Source organism: Dasypus novemcinctus, chromosome 12 (assembly GCF_030445035.2).
Source record: "Dasypus novemcinctus isolate mDasNov1 chromosome 12, mDasNov1.1.hap2, whole genome shotgun sequence".
NCBI classification, from domain to species: Eukaryota; Metazoa; Chordata; class Mammalia; order Cingulata; family Dasypodidae; genus Dasypus; species Dasypus novemcinctus.
The window spans coordinates 12200184-12224978 of record NC_080684.1 but is presented as its reverse complement, the minus strand read 5'-3'; the positions used below and the strand labels follow the sequence as shown (position 1 = coordinate 12224978).

Sequence of the window (24795 nt, the reverse complement as noted above, 5' to 3'; positions counted from 1 at the left end):
TTTACCACTTGTTTAGTATGGACTAAGTTATAAACCTTGCGAAATATCTCCTTTCTCTTTACTATTCATTTCCTTTAATGGTGCAAGAAAAGAACAATAAAATTTTAATTGAGCTATCCCTCTCGGCATTGAACAGTGATAGCCAAAATCTATATGTAACCTCAAAACAATTGCACATTATATAAGAGGACAAAATCTTGCCTGGCCTGCATTTCGAAGAGGCTATTACCTAGCTTTCAGATCTTTCAGAGAAGAGAGTTCGAAATCTTCCTTAATAACTTCTTCAGTGCACATCAAATATCTAAGCTGGTTTATTATTGTCTCTAATCTAATTCTTGATGCTGTTAGCTAAACAAATCTACTTACGCCCTTAGAATTTACTGAGAACAAGCCAAGGGGAAAATATTCTGAAGGACCAATCCTGGTACTTCGATATAAAGAAAGGACTAGAGAAAGTACAAAAAACAAAAACAAAAAACAACCCTGCAATCTACTTGTTGGCACATCTTCTTACCATGGTGATTTGATTAGTTATTTGATAAGGATAGATCACAGCCCTGGATTTAATACAGGGTGGCCCACTTTCGAAACGACCCATTTATAACAAAGGTGTCTTTCTTGTTGTACGTATTGAGAGAGAAGAAAATGCCACCAGTGCTTTTCTTTAGTCAGTCATTGTAGAGCGATGGAAGTGCAAACCTGGAGCCCCTCATCGTAGCCCTGCTCTAATTGTGTGACTATAAACTAGCCAGTGAGATTTTCTGATTCTCATAACCTCTATCACTTTAATGAAATTAATCCCTGCCCTTAATAATCCCACAGAGAAGCCCTGAGGAATAAGAAACTCATAATACAAGTATTGTAAAATGCTTTAAGCATCTTGGAAAAAAATATTTTAAACATCTTAAATAAGAAAAATTCATAGATTATTCTTATTTAGGGAAGAACAATTGTAAAGGAGATTTAGACTACTGCAAACTATAAAGCGCTCCTTGAGTTCTCAGGAGTTGCAAACGGCACATTCGCCACAGTAGAAAGGGGAAAGGTAACCTACCCCATGTTCCCGTCCATCAGAAGAATCGTGTTGTATATGTGAGAGAAGATGAAGAGAAAGAGGATCGTGCTGAAGAACATTGTCATCCACGACCCATGGTCCTCTCTAAACATTTTCAACCGAAGCAACTGACCTGAAACATAAAAATGAACAGAAATCAATTTACACTGCAATTCAAACTTCACACACCTCTGTTTTCTTTCAGTGAAATCTTATCTCACCATTTGCTGTCTTTATGGGTAATACCACAAAATAACGTTCCTTTTGTTCTTTTGTAAACAAATGTCCATGGATGAAGTCCAAGACAACTCTGAAATCACATTTCGTCTTACCACAGATAGTACTAATGTGAGACTCTGGTATACAAAGATCATTTATGATGCTAACATAAAAACAAGATGAAATACAGCACCACTCCCCACGACTGTTTATTTCAGAAACATGTTTTGTTCTGTTGTTTGTAGGAGGTACCGGGGATTGAACCCAGGAACTTGTACATGGTTAGCAGGAGCTCAACCACTGAACTACATCTGCTCCCCAATGGGAGCTCGGTTTTTTGTTTTTTTTTTATTTGTTTTTAGAAGATACAGGGGATCCAACCTGGGACCTCATACATGGGAAGCGGGTACTCAATCACTCAAGCTACATCTATTCCCCACAAATGTTTTTCGCTTCATACTAAAACTACTGAAGGCAAATGATGAAGAAGTTTCAAAAATTGAATGAATTCACTTTTTGCTTCCATAGATCCATGCCCCCAAAACCAAAGCAGACCGCACTCATAAGAAAGTCCAGTTGGCTAAGGTTCAGGAAAACTTGACAGGAAAAAGGAGGTTTCTGTCGTAAAAGACGAACGGCATCTCCTTGCCCTTAGCTAAAATAATCCATGCCCGTGTAGAGACAGGTGCACGAGCACACGGATGTGTGTAGCGGAGGAAAGGGGGGACTGTGTGTGCTGGGGAGCGCAGCGTGGCTCCTAGAGACCCCTAACTTCCACCTGTTGCCTACACTCCATTGACAAAGGTAAACACTAAAATTAAAGCATGTGGACAAGGCAAGCTCTGCAAGAAGGGAAAGCGAACACTGCAGGAGGAAAAATGTCATCAACACTGAAGTGAAAACGCTAAAAAATAAAAACACACTAATGTAAAAATGACTGATTTTTAAAGTAAAAATTGCTAAAATTGGAGTTAGTCCTAGAAGACAGTTTGATTTATGGCAGATAAGACAGATGCGAGCACTAATACCCTAAAAAGCAAGGAAGAGGAAAATCCATCGGAATGAGACAGAAATGCACAAAAGCCACCCTGGCTTCTCCCAAGATACCTTGTCTGTTAGTGCCATTCCTGAGAAAGTGTATCGCAGTAACGATAGGAAGATGTAACACTTCTACGAACTACAATTAAAATAGGTTAAGCCTGAAACCTTACACTAGAATTTCTCACTAGGGGAAATAGTCCCTTTCTCAGGGAAACACCAAAGAGCTGGCAATTATCTCCCTAGGGACACACCGTACTTCTTAGGTAGCTTACTAAGCATAGGAAGAAAGACTCTTTCAAGATCTAACCAGTTAGAGTCCCTTGTGCCTCACTTTTGTTAAAATAGCACTTTATATTACATTTGGAAACCAGACTAACAGAAACATTACCCTAGCTAAACCTTTAGACAGAGCAAAAAAACACAGAGATTTGGTTACATCATCTGGTTTCTTGGCCTGTACAAGAGAAGCAAAGGGCAAATCTGAAAGTCAGAGGGTATGCGAATGACGAAAATAATAATGTGGAAAACTCCCCAGTGAAACAATTGGTGCTAAATACAAGCCTGCAGGACTAGTTGATTAATTACATCAACAATTATGGACAGCCAGGCATTTGTAAGCCTCTATACAACACATTGACAGGAATATGATAAATAGATATTAAACAGAGAATGCTTGAGAGTCAAAAACACACGTCATAAATATCTGAAATCAAAATGCAAAGAGTATTGTTCATTCACGGACGAATATTTAATACGTGCCTGTGGCATGCAACACAGCTGTAGGTGTTTGGGATACAGCTGTGAGCAAGGTAGACGGGTACTTAAAATTAATCATCATTTGGGGATTTAATGGAAATGTGACCTTATTTCAGATTCATGGGTTCTCTTTGTTCAGGATTTCCTTTGCTGCAAGTTCTTTCAGCCTCAAACAAAAACCCATTCATTTAAGTCAGAACATGATACGGAGGAACTGCAAAGACCAACAATTAGAGTTCCTGTAAGATTCAAACGTGCATTTCTTTCTTAACATATGCAACATGCGAAGAAATTCAATAACGAATGTTCTTTAAAAGTCAAATAATAATTCTAGTGATTAACGAGTGCTTTGCAAATAAAACATTGTGGATTACCAGTACACTGGCTGAAATAATACAGAATTAGTAAAAAGAAAAATGTAACAGTACCATTTAAGTGGCCACTGCCGAGCTCATCGTCTGGCACAACTTTCAGCCATTACCGACTTTCAGCCATTACCGTCATTACAACCAAACGTCAGGTTAATATTGCTTGAAATTCACTTGCAAAGCACAATAAAAGTGCTGCAATGTATTAAGGCTAAAATTGGGGTAACCCAGGTGTAGAAATAAACCACATTATAAGAATTTCCATAAGTTACTACAAGGTTAACTCACTGAGTGATCATCGTCGCGCTAGAAACATGTCTCCATAAACGGGGCCCTCCATTGATTACTCTTATTGAATGATTCTTCCCATACAATCTAATCAAAATAAGAATCTCAGAGCAACCTGAGATGTCACATGAAAATACAGTCTCTGCCCTGTAGGCTGATCGTACATCCTGTTTCTCTAGAATAGTAATGTTTCGTAACTGTTGTCCTGGCATCATTATTAACAGGGTCCCCTTGCTTTCCAGCTTGGATAGTAAATTATATGTCACCTCACGCATAGGTCACAGAATTCAGAATTTCATAACATTTTCTTTAGAGGAGTTTTAGATGACTGAGTAAAAATAAGCCTTACAGGTCAACAGATGTAAAAGTCAGCTCTAAAAAGGGTACATTTCTGACATGGTCATAAATGACCTTTATTTTAGTAATAGATATATTTGGAAAGCAGAGGGTGTATCTCTTCTATTAATAAAATCTGTCATGTATAGATCATTACCTTCGATTATGGTATAGGTAGTTAGAAATATAGCTTAGAACAAGCAGAAGCATTAAAGCGATACACCATACCGTATTTGTGTAGGAGGTGGGGTAGAGAGAACAGATATTGACTATTACACATGCTGGCTAAAGTCAACCAAAAAGGCCTAGACCTGCACAACCTTTCCTGGAAAGCAGTAGATTTAAGATCACTTAGAGACTCCGCCTACCACATGGGAGGTCCAGGGTTCAAACCCAGGGCCTCCTGACCTGTGTGGTGAGCTGGTCCATGCGCAGTGCTGATGTGCAAAGGAGTGCCATGCCACGCAGGGGTGTCCCCTGTGTAGGGGAGCCCCACGCACAAGGAGTGCACCCTGTAAGGAGAGCCACCCCACACGAAAAAACACAGCCCACCCAGGAGTGGCACCACACGCACAGAGAGCTGACATAGTAAGACGATGCAAGAAAAAGAGACACAGATTCCCAGTGCCACTGACAAGAATCCAAGCAGACACAGAAGAACACACAGTGAATGCACACAGAGAGCAGACAACGGGGGGAGAGGGGGAATAAATTTTAAAAAAAGATGACTTAGATGTCATGAAACTAAAAATATTATTGATCTAAAAGCATATTTAAAAGTGTATGTTGAGAATAGAAGGAAGCTTTCTCAATACGGTAATGGCCATATATAAAGAACCTACATCTAGCATTGTACTCAATGGTGAAAGACTCAAAGCTTTCCTGCTAAGATCAAGAACAAGACAAGGATGCCCACTGTCACCACTATTATTAAATATTGTGCAAGATTCTAACTAGAGCAATTAAGCTAGATAAAGAAATAAAAGCACCCAAATAGGAAAGGAATAAGTAAAATGTTCACTATTCACTGATATGATCCTATATCTAGAAAACACTGAAAAATCCACAAGAAATCTACCAGAACTAATAGATGAGTTCAGCAAAGTGGCAGGATACAAGATTATTATGCAAAATCAGTAGTGACCGGAGAAGGAAATCAGAAAAAAATTCCATTCATAATAGCAAGTAACCAATCACATATTTAGAATAAACTTAACCAATGACATAAAGGACCTGAATTCAGAAAACTATAAACCATTGCTAAAAAAAAAAAACGAAGAAGACTTAAATGGAAGGACATTCCATGTTCACAAACTGGACGATGAAATACCATTAAGATGTAAATTCTACCAAAACCAATACACAGATTCAGTGCACTCCCAATAAAAATCCCAACAGCTTTTTTTGTGAAGAAATAGAAAAGCCACTTATCAAATTTATTTGGTAGGGTAAGGGGCTCCGAATAGCCAAAAAATGTTTTTAAAAAGAAGAACAAAGTTGGAGGACTCTCACTTCCTGACTTTAAGCATATTACTTACCTACAGTGGTAAAAACAGCATGGTACTGGCATAAAGACAGACAGACTGACCAATGGAACTGAATTGAGAACTCAAAAATAGACCCTCACATCTATGGTCAAGGGATTTAAACAAGGCTGTCAAGCCCTCCCAGCTGGGCCAGAATATCTATTCAATAAATGGTTCTGGGAGAACTGGATAGCCATAACCAAAAGAAAGAAAGAGGGCCCCTGTCTCACACTTTATACAAAAATTAACTCAAAATGGATCAAGGATCCAAATATAAAAGCTACAACCATAAAACTTCTAGAAAAAAATGTAGGAAAAATCTTCAAGATCTTGTGGTAGGTACTAGTTTCTTAAACCTTACACTCAAAGCATTAGTAACAAAAGAAAAAATAAACAAATGGGACCACCTCAAAATTAAACACTTTGTTCTTTGAAAGACTTTGGCAAGAAAGTAAAAAGGCAGCCTACTCAATAAGAGAAAATATTTAGAAACCGTACATATCCACGTTGTATGAAAAGATCATACAACTCAATGATAAAAAGATAAGCAGCCCAATTAAAAAATGAGTAAAAGACTTGAATAGGCTTTTCTCCAAAGAGGAAATACAAATGGCCAAAAAGCGCATGAAAAAAATGCTCAACATCACTACCTATTAAGGAAATGCTGATCAACTCTACAAGATACTATACCACACCTTATTATAGAATGGCCTTTACATTAAAAAATTTTTAAAAAAACAACAGAAAACTCTAAGTGCTGGAAAGGATGTTGAGAAACTGGAACACTCTTCCACTGTTGCTGGGAATGGAGAATGGTGCAGCCTCTGTGGAAAGCAGTTTGGTGGTACCTCAAAAAGCTGAATATAGAACTGCTGTATGATCCAGCAATCCCGTTACTAGGAATATATTCAGAAGAACTGAAAGCGAGAACGCAAACTGACTTTTGCACACCAATGCTCACAGTAGCATTATTCACAATTACTGAAATACGGATCCACCCCAAGAGTCCATCAGCCAATGCATGGATAAACAAAATGTGCTATATGCACACAATGGAATACTATGCAGCTGTAAGAAGAAGGTAAATCGGGAGCATATGACAACATGGAAGAACCTAGAGGCCATTATGTTGTGTGAAAGCAGCCACAAACAGAAGGACAAATATTGTACGGTCTCACTAATATGAACTAAATACAATGAGTAAACTCACAGAGGTAAACTCTAGAATGTACATTACTAGGAAATAGAAGGTGGGTCGAGAATGGGAGCTGATGTTTATTGTATGCAGCATTATTAACAAGGTTAACTGCAAAAGTGTGGAAATGAATAAAGTGAGAATAACCTAATGAGTGTAACTAACACTGCTGATTCATAGATGTGACTGGCTGAAAGGGGTAGTACGTGAAAGTAAATGTCAATTGAAAGGAAACTAGGGAATAATCTAGGGTATGTAAAACAGTGATTTTGGTGGTGGATGAAGAGGTGGTTAGTAGTATAAATATAAGAATGTTCTTCTTTTACAAAATGCTAAGAATATGGTGATATAAAGGAAAATTACAACTAACGAAATGTATGAACAACAGTTAACAGTAATATTTTAATATTTTGCAGCAATGGCAAGACATTTTTTCAGTAGTAAGGGACAACACTGGAGGTTGTAAGGGTGTGTGGGATTTTTCCTTCTGGAGTAATGGAAACATTCTAAAATTGACTGAGGTGATGACTGTTCAACTCTGTGATGAAAATGAGAGCCCCTGAGTGTACACTTTGGAGGGACTGTACAAAGCATGGGACTGTATAACACAGGGAAGCCCGTGGTGGAAGAAGGACTGTGGTCAACAGGACAAATAAGAGAATGTTTTCTTCTGAATGATAACAAATACATAATACTAACATATGGTGTTAATTGGGTGGACTGGGAGGAAAATGCACCAAATATAAGATGTGGGCTAAACATTACTGTAAGTATACTGACAATGCCCTTTCATAGTGTGAATAAGTGTTTCACAATATTCAAGGTGTTGGTGGTAGGGAGATGCATGGGCTCTGTATCTATATAATCAATATTTCATATATTGGAAAGGTAGTCGGAAGGACATATGGGAAGGACTCTCTCAGAAGGTAGTAAGCTCCCTTCAGTGCAAAGGGGAACAGCTGGCAATTCACCAGGTATAGCTTAAAGGGTTGGGTTACATGACTTTTAGGATCCCGTCCAATTCTAAGATTCTATTATTTGTTTTGTCAGTGAAGGGTTAGCTCAACATCTGCTAAATCACAAAATTCTTATCTTAGGTATTTTTAAGTACTATCCTTACCCATTAAGAGAAAAAGAAAAATAAGTCCTCCTTACCTTTTGTCACTGTGTACCACCTAATATAGAAAATGAGCCTAAAGCAACATACCAATAAGATTCTTTAAAGTTCAAGTTAATTTTAAATATTAGAATACTTGAAAATGAATATAAGCCCTATTTCTTATGGCTGGGATAAGAAAATAAAGGATAAAATGAAACTGGATCAGAGCACTTGAAAGCTAATTGAATTTCACTTCCAATCAGACTAAGATAAGTATATGAAGTATGACAGATTTGTATAAATTTCCAGTTCATAAGAACATGATGTGATTTTCTTGTTTAAGGTTTGCTAATTGAAAAACGAAAACAGAATAAAAATAACCAAAAAAAGAATTAATTGATGGATGGGGCATCAAAAGAGAAAATTATTTAACAAAACACTCAAGAATATCATTAGAGAGAAAGGATATTCTAGTTAGATAAATATGGCTTTATATAATAAATATTAATAAACTTTTATATCCCAAAGGCACATTGCATTAACATTAAGATCAAATCTCGCTATTTCAGTGTACAAAGAGAATGAAAAACAGAAAACGGATGATTATCATCCCTTATTAGGAATAGGAGTTTACTCATAAACAATCAAACACTGAAATAGAAATAAAATCCCAGATACTAACAATACATATTAAAACATGCACCTCAAAAGAGGTTCTTTCTAGGAAAATAAGGCCATGGTTAGAAATCCAGATCGTAACGTTGCAAATGATTCTAATACTTTCAATTCAGAACACAGCAAAAATGATACTGTTTTCAGATCTAGAGTTTAATGTCAATTTCAAAGGGTATGTATTAAATTTTTAAATCAAATGCCTATCTACTAAACAGATACATGTTGATACAAATTATTCTTCAAAGGAAAGCACAGTAATAAACCTTCCATTTTGTTGAAAAAGACCAAATACTACATTTTACTACTGTAATTTGGTTCTTTCCATGAGACTATTTTTAGTATTAACTAACTTACACGCTTAATGTAAGAACTGAAAACACATCATCCCCAAGGGAAAGTAAAAGCCATTCATTTATTATTATTTATTACTTTCCTTTAAAGGAAAAGCAAGAATCTAATAAAAAGAATACTAAATTAATATTACATCTGAGGTTGCAGCCCCAGATAAGATTTAGCAATATATTTGATTTATGAATACATATATGATAATGCACTATAATCTTGATGGAATCAATTTGTTCTATATTTTTTAGATATGTAGTAAGTGGAATCATATTAAATAGTGCTTTTAAGGTAACATTCCACCAAATATCAGCAATTTCACATAGGTCACCCTAATAAGCTATAACAGGCTTTCTTGGATTTAAAACAATTATTAAAAAGCATGATTATTTCAACATTTAGCAATCAAACTCTCCTTGGAGAAAACATAGCACACATTTTCTGAAATGTTGGAAGTTGCTGTTACTACTGTACTCTGAAATGGCCAATGGGTTAGAAACAATAGCTTCCTAATCTTAAATTTTAATATTATCACTACTTTTATTTAATGTTTACATCTTCATCATTTATACTGACACCAGTTCTGGGAAAATAAATAGCACACTTTTAAAATGGATTTTCATTTCATTTCAGGCCTTACATTAATTCATCTAAAAGGGAAGGTACGAATCCCCTGCAGGTCAATTAAGCAATCCTGCGCTTAACCAAGCTAGTGATGAGTCACACTTCTTGCCAAGCCCCTGATCTCACGCAGGGCAGAAGGGAAGGGAGGGTCTGGTCTTCCCACAACCATAAATACTGGGAAGGAGAAACCAGGCCAAAGAGTCTACCACGCCCCGTGTGTTTCCAGCATTCCTCTTTCCTCTATCAGTGTATTCGTCTTTTCCACTCCTGCCTTCTTCTGTCCTGAACTTGGTTTCCACTCGCAACTTTCCACATGTCCTCTAGCTCTTTCAAGCTGATTTCTTGAATTTTGAAATGTCTATTCCCTCTACTTTTACTAAAGATATTAAACATTCACAACATAGAAATTTAAAGGATAAATGATTAGTTTCAAAAGCAGAGCAACGCTGATTACAGCTGCTATGCTTTTTCATCTGCAAGCATTACCCCCAGAATAACATAGTTCAACGCCTTTGTTTAATAAATGAGAAAGTGAAGTGCAAATAGTGAAAAGCACCAAGCATAGACACAAAATTAAAGGCAGCGTCCAGGACTCTTTTGAGATACTTTAAGGTGAGTCAGGACAAATCTATTATCATTTGTTGCAAGCCAAGAGGATGGACCCTTTCTACAATTATCTTTTTTCTAAGCCTACCTGAATTAGAATCAAAACAGGGAGAAAATTGCTTCAGTTAAATTAAAACGTTTCCAGTTTTTAAAAGAAATAAATATATTAAATTTTTAAAATTTCCATTGATTAAATCAAACCAAAGTGAGTCAGACAACAAAAGAATGTTTATAAAAATATAATAAAGTTATTTCATGCAAATTATTTTACAATGTAATCATTTTCTCTACTTAACTTAGACTCCTAAGTTTGAAAAGAATGATTTAAAAGTATAAATTTAAACACTGCAGATTTTCATGTTTACAATAGTAACTCAAATGGTGAATACTTAATATGATTGATATTTTCAGAATGAAAACATTCATTTTCTACACATGTGTAGTAAATGAACACCTACTATGTTCCTGGCTGGAGCTATGTGTTATGAATATAAAGGTAAATGAGAAAAATGAAAAAGCAAATTTTTTAATGCATTATAAAGGATGGGCCAGGGGCAAGAATTCTAAAATTAAAGGGTACCAGAAAGGCAATTTTAAATCTTGGGTTACCTTGGGGGTCAAAGTTCAAAAAGAGCACTTTTTGAATGCTAAATATTTTTGTATTCTAATAAATAGTCTTGACTTTTGTTCTGGGATACACTCAAGTTACTTTGAAAGAGTGTGAACCCAGTAAGTCTGCCTTTCAGGCTTTGTTAGGAAGGACCAGAGAAGCCTTCATTCAAGGGCTAATATTGTCCCACCACCACCCTCTGAGTCTTCTCCCTAATTCACCATAAATACCGAGGTTTTGGCTCTGAGCTTCCTTGTGGGATGTGGTAGCCTGAGTCATGGTTCTCAAAAAGACATGTTCAAGTCCTAATTCTTAATCCTGTGGATGTGAACTCTTGTAAATAGGATATTCAAAGATCCTATTAAGATGAAGCCAAACGGAAGCAGAGTGGATCTTAACCCAATAGGATTAGAGTTTTTAAAAGCAAAGGAAATTGGACCAGTAGAAGCCACAGGAAGAGATGGAAAGAGGCAGCTCTCCATCTGATGGAGGTAGAGGCCTAAAGCCAGCAAGCCAACACCTGAATCAGAGAAACCATGGCCTGCCAGTACCTTGATACTGGACTTCTAGCCTCCAAAATGGCGAAACAATAAATCCCTGCTGTTTAAGACAACTAATCTAAGGTATTTGTCGTAGCAGCTGTGGCAAACTAAGATGTGGGGACACAAAGTATTCCTGGCCCTGAGTGAGCAACAAGGATTCTTCCCCTGCTCTTTTTGGATGGGTCCTCTGCCAGCCTTGGGTGGTTTCTTCACGTATATGTGCTGATCATTATTCACTGGAGACTCAAGGAGAATCTACACATCTCTGGAGTGCTTTCTCTCTACCCTTCTCTCCTCTTTGGTACTCCTTCCTGTGAATTCTTGTGGCCTTGGCTTCCCAACACACCCAACTCTGTCTCTTCAACTCCAAGAGACCACCAAGATCTGCCTAATTTCCCCCCTTCCTACACTGAAGCCTGGAAAGTCTCCAGGAAATAGGCTGGGCAAATGGTAGAGCTTACTTTATCTTAAAATACAAAAGGAAGATCTTAAAATCTGAGAATAAAGACAGATTACTTCAAAGGAACAACAATTCTACTGACAGAAGAGACCTCAACCGCAACAACGGGTGTCACGAGAGAGTGCTTCAGAGTGCTGAAAGCAAGCCGCTATCAACCTAGAACTGTGTACTTAGCAAAATTGTCTATTATAATGAAGGCAGCTGTCTGAAGACATCAAAGAACAAACAAGACAGCCAAGACTTCCAAGACCAAGATCCTTCACAGAAAAAAAAAAAAAACAAGTGCCTAGATCAGACATCCACCAGACCTGTCCCTGGAAAGATTTCAGGGGGTGCATGAGCTTGAACTGAAAATTCAAAAAAGCATTATTCCTGTGGGGGACGTGTTGGTGTAGGTTATTAAATAATACACAGCACGGTGTGGACTTAGTAGGATTTTTATTTTGATGTAGCGTGTTCTGAGGTTAGTGGATAACTGCCAGCAAAGAGGTTGATAAGGGGGACAGAGATGGTTTTATGATGCTGTGGGAAAACTCTAATTTCTAAATGTTTGCCAAAAATGACCATTTGAACAGATGTTGAACTGTGTTAGGTTACCAGGTATTGAAATTATGGGAAAGCTGTAACACATAATTTTGAATAATCCTAGATGCTAATTTATTATTTTTTTAAACATTTATTTATTTTATTTCTCTCCCCTTCCCCCCCTCCACCCAGGTTGTCTGTTAGCTGTATTTATTTGCTGTGTCTTCTTTGTCCACTTCTGTTGTTGTCAGCAGCATGGGAATCTGTGTTTCTTTTGTTGCATCATCTTGCTGTGTCAGCTCTCCATGTGTGTGGCACCATTCCTGGGCAGGCTGCACTTTCTTTCGCGCTGGGCGGCTCTCCTTACGGGGTGCATTCCTTGCACATGGGGGCTCCCCTACGCGGGGGACACCCCTGTGTGGCAGGGCACTCCTTGCACGCATCAGCACTGTGCATGGGCCAGCTCCACATGGGTCAAGGAGGCCCGGGGTTTGAACCACGAACCTCCCATGTGGTAGACAGACATCCTAACCACTGGGCCAAGTCCGCCGCCTAGATTCTAATTTAAAGACATGCCAACGTTAAGTGTTATAAAACTATCTGCCACTACATTCTGTGAAGGGGTCCATGGTTTTCACCTAACTGTCAAAGAGGTCCGTGGAACAAAAAAGGTTAAGAGCCCCTGGCTTAGATGAACCTCGATTAATGCTGCTTTTCCTTCTTGGGGTATTTGCAGTATGGGACACAGGGACCAAATGGAAAACCTGTGGCCTAGAGCTTGAGGCAGTCTCACTGGGACAGAGAGAGAGAAATTGAAGTTCAGAGCTACTGATGCAGCCAAGACATGGGGGACCAAGACGCTGGAAAAAGGGTTACTCCAAAATTTTAACACAATTCCCATAGAGCATTTGCTGACGCCTAGGCTGTGTAGGTAAGAGATAAGACCTCCAAAAGCCCAGCAAAGAAGAGCTGATAAGAATTAAAAATCTAAGAAAAGGTCTTAGCAGTCTCACAATGCTAAAGAAACAAAAACTAGAGTTCAGATACACAAAAATAAAGGAAATCTGTGGAAAAGTCCAGAATTTCAGTCATGATACATGAATGACGATATCACAGGAGTAAAGACAAACAAGAAAAAGAAAAAGACCAACCCAAACAAAGTCTGAAATCCACAATGGAATGCCATCTTTGAAGTGCTAAAGGAAAATAATTGCAATAGAAGTCAATACCTTGCAAGATTGTACTCATAAATGAAGGTGAAAATGAAAACATTTTCAGAAGAACAAAATAGAAGAATTCATCAAAACCCTCATTTAAAAAACTGCTCAAGGGAGTTCTTTGGGCAGAAAATATAAATGATCTCAGTGGAACATGTTAATAAAAAAGGAATGATCAATGGAACAAATTTAAATGAATATTGACTTTTTAAAACAACAATATTGACTTCTACTTTGTCCAAAATAGAGCACAAGGAGCATATTTATTCTTCCATCCAAACCAACCAAAATCCTACACAAAATACATGAAACAAAGGCTTTCAAGACACTTAACATAAGGGGGAAATGACAGTTATCCCAAAGAGAAAATAAATACATGAAGAAGCACTATAATTGCCCCAGTTTACTCTCTGGAGAGCATTTCCAGGATTTAGAATAGGGAAAGGGAACGCTAGAGGAACACCAAGGAACCCCTGAGTTGAAGAGAGAGAGCTGAGAGACTGAGAAGATGAAGGAGGCTGGGAGTTAGCAAGACAGAGCACTGAAGAGGCAACAATTCTGGAGCTCTGCAGAGAATTCCCTTCTTATTCAGCAGAAAATTTATCAGCATATCTCTATGAGGAAACTACCTGAGATCCGGGAAAAGACTTCCCAAAGAGATTAGAGGGAGCAAAATCTGGTGTCACATTGGGCTGGGAATGGTTCTGGTTCCCACCAGTCAGACTGGGAAACCACACACTTCCCACGACATTGGATAGAATATGCTGAAGGGCTGTGGGAAATAATTAGGCGTAGACTAAACAGGATTCTAATCCCAAGGAACAAATATTAAAAGCAAAACTTGAAAGGATCTGTTTCCAAGTTAGCTACATACTACAACAAAGCCCCATACTATTTATAGGATTAAACAATATAGACTACTTATAGGATTAAACAACATCTAGTACCCCACAAGGAAAATTCACAATGTCTGGCATCCAATCAAAAACTATACCAGGCAAGAAGCAAGGAAATAAGGCCCAAAATGAGAAAAGCAATCAATAAAAAACAATAATAACTGACATAGATTTTTAAATTAGCAAACAAATACATTAAAACATTATAATTAAATTCCATATATTTGACAGTTAAGGCATGGAAGATATTAAAAACAAATCCAAACCAACCTTGTAAAGATGAAATCCACAATGTGTAAGATAAAAAATACACTATATGGAATTAATGACATATTTAGACATTGCAAAAGATCATTAAACTTAGATATAGCAATAGAAACTATACAAAATTATCCACAAAGAGAAACTATAATCAATTTTTTAAAACGAACAGAATACCAATGTGCTGCAGGAAAAATTTAAGTGATCTAATATACAAGTAACTGTAGTACCTCAAAGAGAGGAGATAATTGGGGGAATGCAAAAATACACCAAAACTTCTAAAATTGTACACTTAAATATTTGCAGTTATCGTATATCAATTACACATCAATAAAACTGCTTAAAACAACAATAATAAAGTGTTTTAGGATTTACAACACAGGTAGGAATTTAAATGCAAAACAATGGGACAAAAAGCAGAAAGAAGTAAATTGAGTTAAATATGAAAAAGTGCTTGGAAAGTTTTGATACTATTAATTAAACTTTAATAAGTCAATTATGTGTGTTTATTCTCTAGTGTATTCACTAAGAAAATAAAAAGTGTATAAATGAATTAATAGAGTGGGAAAATGGAATATAAAAACATATTTGACTTCTCCAAAGGAAGCTAAAAGAAAGAGGAAAAAAGGGCTAAGGAAAGATAAGGCAAATCAAAAACTATAGTAAAATGATAGACTTAAATCCAAATATATCATTAATTACATAAATGCAAATGGACTAAATATTCCAATTACAAGACAATTGTCAAAAGGCTTAAAAACTGCTGGGGAAAAAAAAAAAAACACAAAAACTGAGCACACATGCTACCTACACACCTTTGTTTAGTAACTTCTATAGGTTGTAGTTCAAAGAAAAGGAAATTGACTCCAGAAATTATCTCAGAATATCTGAAACAAAAAGGAATGGCGAGCAAAGAAACTGTTTTGTCTATTTTATGAGGTTAAAAATATAACTAAAATAATGAACAACAATTCCATGTAAGTAAAAAGCGGCTGAAAGTTCTAAGGAACTTACATCTTTCAAGAGATGATTAAGATATTGCTTGGCTTATAAGGAAAAGCTGTGCTATTCACAAAATTGAAGAAGACAAATCAAGGCCTAAAAGAAATGTAAATGCATTGATCCTACTGGTTATAAGAGAATGGTTGTCAGTTTAGATTTTTTAAAACCCAAAGATGTGTGCTTGCAAGAGACATGTGTAAGAATACAGAAAGGTTGGAAGTAATAGGCTGTATAATTATAAACCAGGCAAAACAAACCAAAGAAAGCTAGAACACATATTAGTGTCATACAAAATAGGTTTTAAGTCAAAAAACAGTATTAGGAATAATAAAGATTATTGCATAATGATAAATATTAAATACTCCATGTAAATTGAGTGATTTCTAAGCTGTATATAACAAATAAAATTGATTCAAAATATAGGACTAAACTTGATGGAACTATAGGGAGAAATTAGGAAATTCACTAAGTTGAAATTTTTAATACACATCTCTCACTTATTAATGGGTCAAGAAGACAAAAGCACATTGAAAGAAAATAAAGAAAAAAATGAAGAAAAAAAAAGAAGACAAAAGCATTTAACAAAGAGAAGATTTGAATAATACAATTAAAACTTCTTATGTAATGGGTTTATACTGAATCTTACCTTCAACAATTAGATAATATATATTCTCTTCTGACAGACATTGAACACTTTAAAAATTGAACATATACTACGTTACAAGAAGAGACACATCAAACTTCAAAGACCAGACCACATTTCCAAACAAAATGCAATCAAATTAGAAATTAATAAAAGATTACATAATTTTTATATCTTAAACTTCAGAAATTTTAAAACACATTTCAACATATTTCATCCAAAAAACAAAAATTCTAATGGAAATTAAGAAATACTCCGAATTCAATGATTATCAAAATATTACATATAAAATATATATAAAGCAACAAAAGTAGTATAAAGTAGAACTATTAGTCTTAAATTGCTTATATTACGAAAGAAAGGATGAATCTCTGTAATTTAAGTGTTCAACTTAACTAAAGAACAAGAGAATAAACTCTTAAAAAGCAAAAGGAAGAAGATATTAAAGAGAAGAACAAAAATTCATGAAACTGAAGGGAAAAATAAAATACAGATGATCAGTAAAGGCAAAATTGTTTGTTTCAATTTTATAAAAGAGAAACCTTCCTACTAGACTGGTAGGGGGAAAGAGGGAAGGCATTTAAAATACTGGGAATGGAAAAGGGACATACCTACAAACACAGCAGAGATAAAACATGGGCACATTCTTGAAAAAATGTGACTTGACCAAACTGATTAAAGAAAACCCGAATTACTCCATAACTCTTAAAAATATATTCTTAGTAGTTAAAACTCTTTATTATGAAGAGAATACCACATCCAGAGGGTTCTTTTGAATATTCAAGGAACAGTTCCAATCTTTCAAAACATCTTCTCTGAGATTTTGTGGTTCTTTTATACAGAAAGATAGATGAAAGATATTTATTAGGACAGCCAATACTAATTTATACCTGAAATCCCAATGTTGCCTAGCAACCTGATTAGAGGTGGGGAAGGTGGCAAATCTATAGCTACATGGCACTTTACCTAATAAAAAAGGGGGAAAAATAGATTGTCCATCAATGGGAGGATCATGCCAGCCGAAGTTTAATGATTGAAGTCCCCAGGCTGCTTCCACTGAACTTAGGTAAGAATTTCGCTTTGCCAATTTTGCACTGAATTATCCTACCAAAATGGCAATGTTTCCTCAGCAGATGTATGCAATGAATAACTTCAAAAGAAAGGAAATAATACCATGCAGTCAGCCGGCTTAAACATTTGCATTGGCTCACAGTTTTGAGACTGGAGACGCCCAAAGTTCAAGGTGTCATCAGGGTTATGCTTTCTTTCCCAAGCCAGCGATCCCGGCCCTTGGCTCCCATCACGTGGCGGTGCACACCGCAGCCGTTCCTGACTGCTCTTTTCTCTCCCCGTTCTGTTGTCTTCCAGCTTCTGGCTCCTCCCTCTCCCTTGTTCTCTCTCTGTGACCTTCCCTAAAAAGCTTTCAGTAAAACCCATTCAGATTCACCTGGGTCCCACCTTAACCGAAGGAACCTCATCAAAGGGTCCTCTTGTAAGAGTTCGCACCCACAGGAATGGGGTAAGTTTAGAAACAGGTTTTTCTGGGTTACATAGTTCCAACCACCACAACTGAGTACACATGTTCACAATTTTTCAACTTCAATATCTTTTCAACAAATACTTTTCCTGCGCCTACTTCAGTGCTGAAGTCTATCGTGTTCTGTGTTATGTCAATGTGGTGGGCGGCTGGTTTGAGCCTCAAGTCAGACTCAGACAGATCTGAAAAACTTCCAGTAATTTCAATAATTTATTTGCTCGATGGCTTCTGGCTGGATGTAAAAATGGAACAGGCAAGACAACATTGCCTCTGAGCATCACATGATGATACACGTGAAGATGAAGACCAGCCCGTGAACACATGTCAGAGCCTTATGAGACATGAGAGCACCATCTTCTAGTACTTGGGAATAACATGCAAAATGTAGAGCCTGAAAAGGGGAACTTTCTTTTTCTGCTTTTGGGTGGTACAGATTTGAAACAGGAAGCAGTCTATGAAAATGCATCTTGACTTCAGCAGCTTGAAAGCGTGTAAATTTGAGAGCACCAGGAAACCACGAGGATCTGAGCACTGGCAGGTCACACTGTAAAGCAGTAGCTGTGGTGAGGCACCAGCTTCAAACAGCCTCCCTGGACAATGGACATCAACAGGGGGCACCAGAGCAGAATATGGCAGACAACACCATCGCTCACATGGTACCCCCTGGGGACTAAAAATAAGTATTTGTGAGTGAGAGGTTGAGTCAGTGAGGTTGGGTTACTCATATAAATGTGACCCTCTAACCCAGTTCAATCCTTTAAAGCAAATATTTGTAAACTGTGGTAGCCAGTGTCCAAGACGATCCCCCATGAGTTTAACCCTGTGCTATTTACCCTTTACATACCTCCTACACTGAATTACGACTGGCCCGTGTTTCCGATAGAATATGGCTGAAATGACAAAGCATGACTTCTGGCTAAGTTATGAAAGACATTACAGTTTCCAACTTGGTCTCCTTGAATTACCTGCTCTGGAGAAAATCAGCTATCAGATCATGAGGACAATCAAGTAGCCCTATGAAAAAGTCCACATGGTGAGGAACTAAGAGCTCTAGTTTATAACGTTTATAATTGTTTCAAGCCACAGAGTTTTGGAATAATTTGCTATACAGCAATAGATAGCTTTATAATTATTCTGCAAGCGAACTCTCAAGAAGCTACTTGAGAATCTGAAGCAAGGAAGTAACATGATCAAAATCTAACATGATACATGATTGTGTAAGGAGATGTCTGGGACCACAAAATAGAAGTAAAACTAAAATGCTCACAATGTGAATGTATATTTTACCTTAATAAAATGTTTGCTCTCATGGCACAGAGCAAAAAAACTTTTATGAAAGTAACCTTTATAGTGTGGCAGCCTTGAAATAATTAAATAATTTCAAAGGGCAACCTTTGTGTAGTAAATGTCATTGAGGACAGTTTCTTTTGATCTCTAGAGATTTACATAATGTATCATATTTTTACCACACTTTATATCCTTTTAGTCAGGATTTATTATAATAAAAAAATAGGAATATTTTACAGGATCATTGTCTACACAAACTGAATGAATAATAAAGCATTATAATTTAGACATTTAATTTGTTTCACCCTTAAGTAAGCATTCAAGCAAGGTTGCTTCCAAGTTTTAATCTACTGACGTTTGTAACTTGTCTCAATATAATAAGAATAAAGCAAAACAAAAAGAGCCAAGCCACTCTCTTTGAATTGTCAATGAGTTGTATTTACAAAAAAAGATAGACATATAAAATCTATTAACATCCACACTACCATTTTTGCTTAGAAATATCACTCCTGCTTAATCCAATATTTTATTTAATTCTTCTTTAAGACATTTGTATAATGCTACTATGTTACAAGTAGTGTTCTAAGTGTTTTATTAAAGACTAACTTATTAAACTACTATTCTAAACTTTCATGGATATAAGTTAATATTCAATATTTATGTAGCATAAATTGTTTTCCTATCTACATCTTACAGATATTCTATGAATTAACCATTGTTGACTATTACTGGTATTTATTTTTCTGTATATGAGGGCATGAAAAATCTATGGTTAGAATACTGGTATATTTCTCAATACTTTCAATTCAAAGAACAGACTGTCCTCAATGATGTTAGATAATTATACAAAATGTAATTGACTATTTTTAGAGTACACCAACTTGAAATTATAGGAGAAGAATTATTTTACAGATTTTCACTTAATCAACTATGCAAACAAACAACTTCAGAAAGATTAGTAAGAAAATCTGTCCAAATATAATCTCATTTGAATTAGCCTTTTGCACAGATTTGGAAATAGTTATTTGTCAATGCCTGAGGGAAGTAATAAGTTCTGATGAAGTATCTGAAGAATACTGATATTGTAACAGGCTACCTGCCACTGCAGTTTATTATTAACATGTAAGATGAAAACAGTAATTACCATCGCAGGAGCAGACTGGGGATCAACGTCACAATTGTGAAATCCCCATTGTGTGACCAGGTGGCACCCTAATTTGACATCAAATAGGTGGAAAATCACTGTAGATTGTTTTTTTTTAATTCCCTCCCCCCTTGTGGCATTTTGCTTGCAGTCTGCTCTGTGTCCACTCGCTGTGTGCTCTTCTGTGTTTTTACTCGTCTCCCTTTGTTTTTGGTTGCGTCACCTCGCTGAGTCGGCTCTCCATGGCACTGGCAGGCCAGCAGCTCTCCACGGCGTGCGGGCGAGCCTGCCTTCACAAGGGGCCCCAGGACGTGAACCCAGGGCCTCCCGTGTGGTAGACAGGAGCCCAACCGATGGAGCCACAGCCACTTCCCCTTCAGATTGCTTTTTTAAGGCCAAGCATTACTTGAAATCTCAACTATTCATTTTATTAAATATGTTGAGATAGGGTCTGCTCCACTCAGGATGACAGAGATGCTTCATGACTCCATCCTCCCACAGAAGCTTTGAACAACCAGCAAGCAGTGGCAGAAAGGTCATTCTCAAGCCTCCAGAAAACAGTTTAAGGACTGCAGTGACAGGGTGGGCACAAATCAGAAAAAGGCTACTTAAAAGTGGTAGGATCTTGCAGCGCCCTGGCTAACCTCTCCCCGCCCCTTCACTGGCTGGGTGCGGAGTTGGCCCACACTTTCGGTGTAGATCCCGGGACCTGGTTCCAGAGGAAGCAGAGTAACCCTCCCTTAAATCCTGGGAACATGTACATCCGGCCCGGGTGGTCTGATGATGGCCACAACTTTCCCTGCATGGAGACGGCAGCTTGGGGAACTCTCTTCCAGAGCACTGCAGGAGAGCAGTGGAGTTGTGCTGCCTGAGCTAAGGGATAGCTGACTGTAAGACATAACAGGACCATGAAACAGGGGAATTCCTAGGGCCACATGTGCACAAAGGACCAGCAATAATACTTTAAAATATCAGAATGTCCAGGTTTCAAAAGACAGTTACAGGCGGCGGACTTGGCCCAGTGGTTAGGGTGTCCGCCTACCACATGGGAGATCTGCGGTTCAAACCCCGGGCCTCCGTGACCCGTGTGGAGCTGGCCCATGTGCAGTGCTGATGCGTGCAGCGAGTGCCCTGCCACGCAGGGGTGTCCCCCGCATAGGGGAGCCCCACATGCAAGGAGTGCGCCCGTAAGGAGAACCGCCCAGCGCGAAAGAAAGTGCAGCCTGCCCAGGAGTGGCGCCGCACACACAGAGAGCTGACACAACAAGATGATGCAACAAAAAGAGACACAGATTCCGGTGCCACTGACGACAACAGAAGTGGACAAAGACGACGCAGCAAAATAGACACAGAGAACAGACAACTGGGGTGTGGGGGGGGAAGGGGAGAGAAATAAATAAATAAATAAATCTTTTTTTTTAAAAGTTACAAAATACAAAGAAAAAGGAAGAACTGGTGCAGGCAAAGAAGGAGAACAAACCATTAGAAACCATCACTGAAGAGGCACACACCTAGGGCATACCAGATAAAACTTTAAAAGCATGGTCCTAAATATGCTCAAAGAGCTAAAGGAAAACAGGGACAAAGAACTACAGGAAATTGGGAAAACAACAGATTAACACAAAGATAATATCAATAGAGAGCTGGAAATTAGGAAAAGGAATCAAACAGAGCTGAAGACCAAATAACAGGATTTAAAACTCCCAGTGGGGAGCAGATGTGGCTCAAGTGGTTGGGTGCCTGATTCTCACATGGGAGGTACCGGGTTTGGCTCCTAGTGCCTCCTAAAAAAAAACAAAAACAAACGAACAAAAACAACAACTCAGAGGAGCCTCTGTGGCACAGTGGCTGAGTGCCGGCTTCCCACATACAAAGTTCCAGGTTCAATCCCCAGCCCCTAGTACCTCAGAAAAATAAAAAAAATACCTTCCTAGAGGAGATGAATAGCAGATTGGAGCTGGAAGAAGAAAGAATCAGAGAACTTGAGGATAAGATTATTGAAACCATGTACTTTGAGGAGCAAAAAGAAAAAAAAAGGAAGAAAAGTAAACAGAGCCTGAGAAACCGGTGATTCACAATCAAGCATACCAATATACCATTTGTGGGAGTCTCAGAAAGAGAAAAAAAATAGAAAGGGAGAAAGAGAAAGAAGTAATGGCTGAAATTTCCCCAATTTTAATGAAACACATGAGTATACACATCCAAGATGCTCAATGAACTCCATACAGATAAACTCAAAAAGACCCAAAATGGGACATATTATAATCAAACTGTTAAATGCCAAAGATAAAGAAAGAGTGTTGAAACCCATAAGAGAGAATCAACCTGTCACATACAAGGGATCCTCAATAAGATCAAGTGCCAACTTCTTACTGGAAACCACAGAAGCAAGAAGGCATTGGGATGAGATATTTAAAGTGCTGAAAGCAAAAAATTGCAAATCCAGAATTCTGTATCTGGAAAACAGTCTTTTACAAATGAGCAAGAGATTAAGATATTCCCAGATAAATAAGCTAAGGGAGTTTATCACCACTTGACCAGTCTAAAAGAGTTGCTGAAGAGAGTTCTGCAGGTAGAAAAGAAAGGACAATTGAATTCATACAAAGGAAGAAAATTCTCCTGTAAGAGTAACAATATGGGTAAATATAAATGCCTGTACTATTGTATTTTTGGTTTGTAACTCTTTTCCTTCCTAAAAGTCAAATGCATAAACTGGAATGATAAATCAGTGGTTTTGCATTCAAAATGTATCAACATGTAATTTGTGACAAGAGATACATAAGTTGAGGAGACAAAGGATATAGGAACATAGTTTGTTAATAATATTGCAGTTATGTTTGTAGCAAAGCAAATGAGACTGTTGTAGATTCTGAATGTGAAATTTAAGCCCCATGGTAACTAGAAAGAAAATATCAGAGAATATGCAAGCTCATAGAGACAGAAATCAGGGATGGAGAGTTAATACATAATGGCTGTAAGGTTTCTGTCTGGGGAGATGGGATATGGGATATTTATAGCAATGGAAGGTGAGGAGGGCACTGCAATATTGTGAAGGTGATTAAGCCCATTAAATGATATGCTTCGGAGTAGATAAAATGGAAAAAATGTATGTTGTATATATGTTCCCACAATAAAAAGAAAAAAAGAAAGAGCAAGTAAAGAAACCATGACAATTAAATGAAAAACATGATCCTGGATGGGATCTAGCCAAGGGGGAGAAAAGGCCCAAAGGGACAAGGGACGTATGAAAAAAGAGAGGGATATAGACTGTAAGCTTCACATTAATGTTAATTTTTTTTTAACTCAATAACTCTACTTAAAGTGGTTATATAAGTGAATATCCTTGTTCTCAGGAAATGTACATGGCACTATTAAGTGTTCAAGGATTATGATGTATACAACCTACATTCAAGTGTTCAGAAGATAGATATATCATAGATAGAGGAAGATAGATGATAGATACAATAAATGTGGCAAAATGTAAAAATTGGTGGATCTGTGTATCCAGTAGGGATAAGGATATGTTGGAGTTCTCCATATGGAGCTTGTATTATTTATTTAACTTTCCCATAAGTTTGAAAGTATTTCAAAATTAAAAGTTCAAAAATAAATGTTGGGATAAATGCATTATAACTAGCCATGCCATAGTTTCTAACCACCAAGTTATCACAAGAAGTTTTTAAGACTATTAGAGGGAATGTCTCTTCCCTCTAGATCGTTTCCACCCAGAGAGATAACTATAACTATCCTAACCGCTCTCCACTTCCAGGAGAGACGTGATCACCTTGCATCAGTCTGCCAATGTACTAGAAATCTGTTGGCTTTTATAAAGGGTATGTATTGAGGGTAAAAACTCACAGTTACAAGGCCCTAAAGAGTCCAATTCAAGATTGCTTCCTCACCAAAGTCAGCTGCCCCATGTTGAAGCAAGATGGCTGCTGATCTCAGAGGGCTCAGCCTTCCCCTCTGGACTTCCTCTCTCTCACTGCAGGCTGGCATTGGGCTTCTCTTAGGGCTTCCTCTCTCTCACTGCAGGCTGGCACTGGGCTTGTCTCTTAGGGCTTCCTCTCTCTCACTGCAGGCTGGCACTGGGTTTGTCTCTTAGGACTTCCTCTCTCTCCTGGCATAAGGCTCGTTTCTTTCCAGGCCTTCTATATCAGTCTTGGCTCCCTTCCCAAGGTCAGCTGCAAACTATTGGGCAAATGGCTCATCTCTCCCCAGGGCCCAAGGATCAAAAATGACAGAGCTTTCTCTCCTCCTGTGTGTCTTCTTGGAGTGTCTATTTATATCAGCCCTCAAAGGGGTGGGGGCTCAGCCTGAGTCCTGACTTACTGATGTGGCTGAATCAAAGCCCTAATCTTAACAGGGTATTAATCAAGGGCCCTTCAAGTGAATCCAATATAATCAAAGGGTATCAACCTGAGAAGAATAGTTTACAAACAATCTTTCTCTTTTTTGGATTCATAAATAATCTCAAATTGTCACACATTGGATTGATCATTATGGAAGAAACGCCACACCTTTTCTCTAGGGAAGCAGTCT

At 37.7% G+C, this 24795-nt stretch overlaps 1 protein-coding gene across 4 annotated transcripts in view; it reads right to left on the bottom strand.

Moving 5' to 3' along the window:
* TMEM117 (transmembrane protein 117) overlaps positions 1 to 24795 on the bottom strand; it is a 574260-nt gene that overhangs the window by 467260 nt on the left and 82205 nt on the right. For all 4 annotated transcript variants that reach the window (XM_004447901.4, XM_058307848.2, XM_058307849.2 and 1 more), the window contains exon 3: positions 1055 to 1187. In XM_004447901.4, the coding sequence (XP_004447958.1) occupies positions 1055 to 1187 (133 nt within the window). The remainder of the gene's footprint in view (positions 1 to 1054; positions 1188 to 24795) is intronic.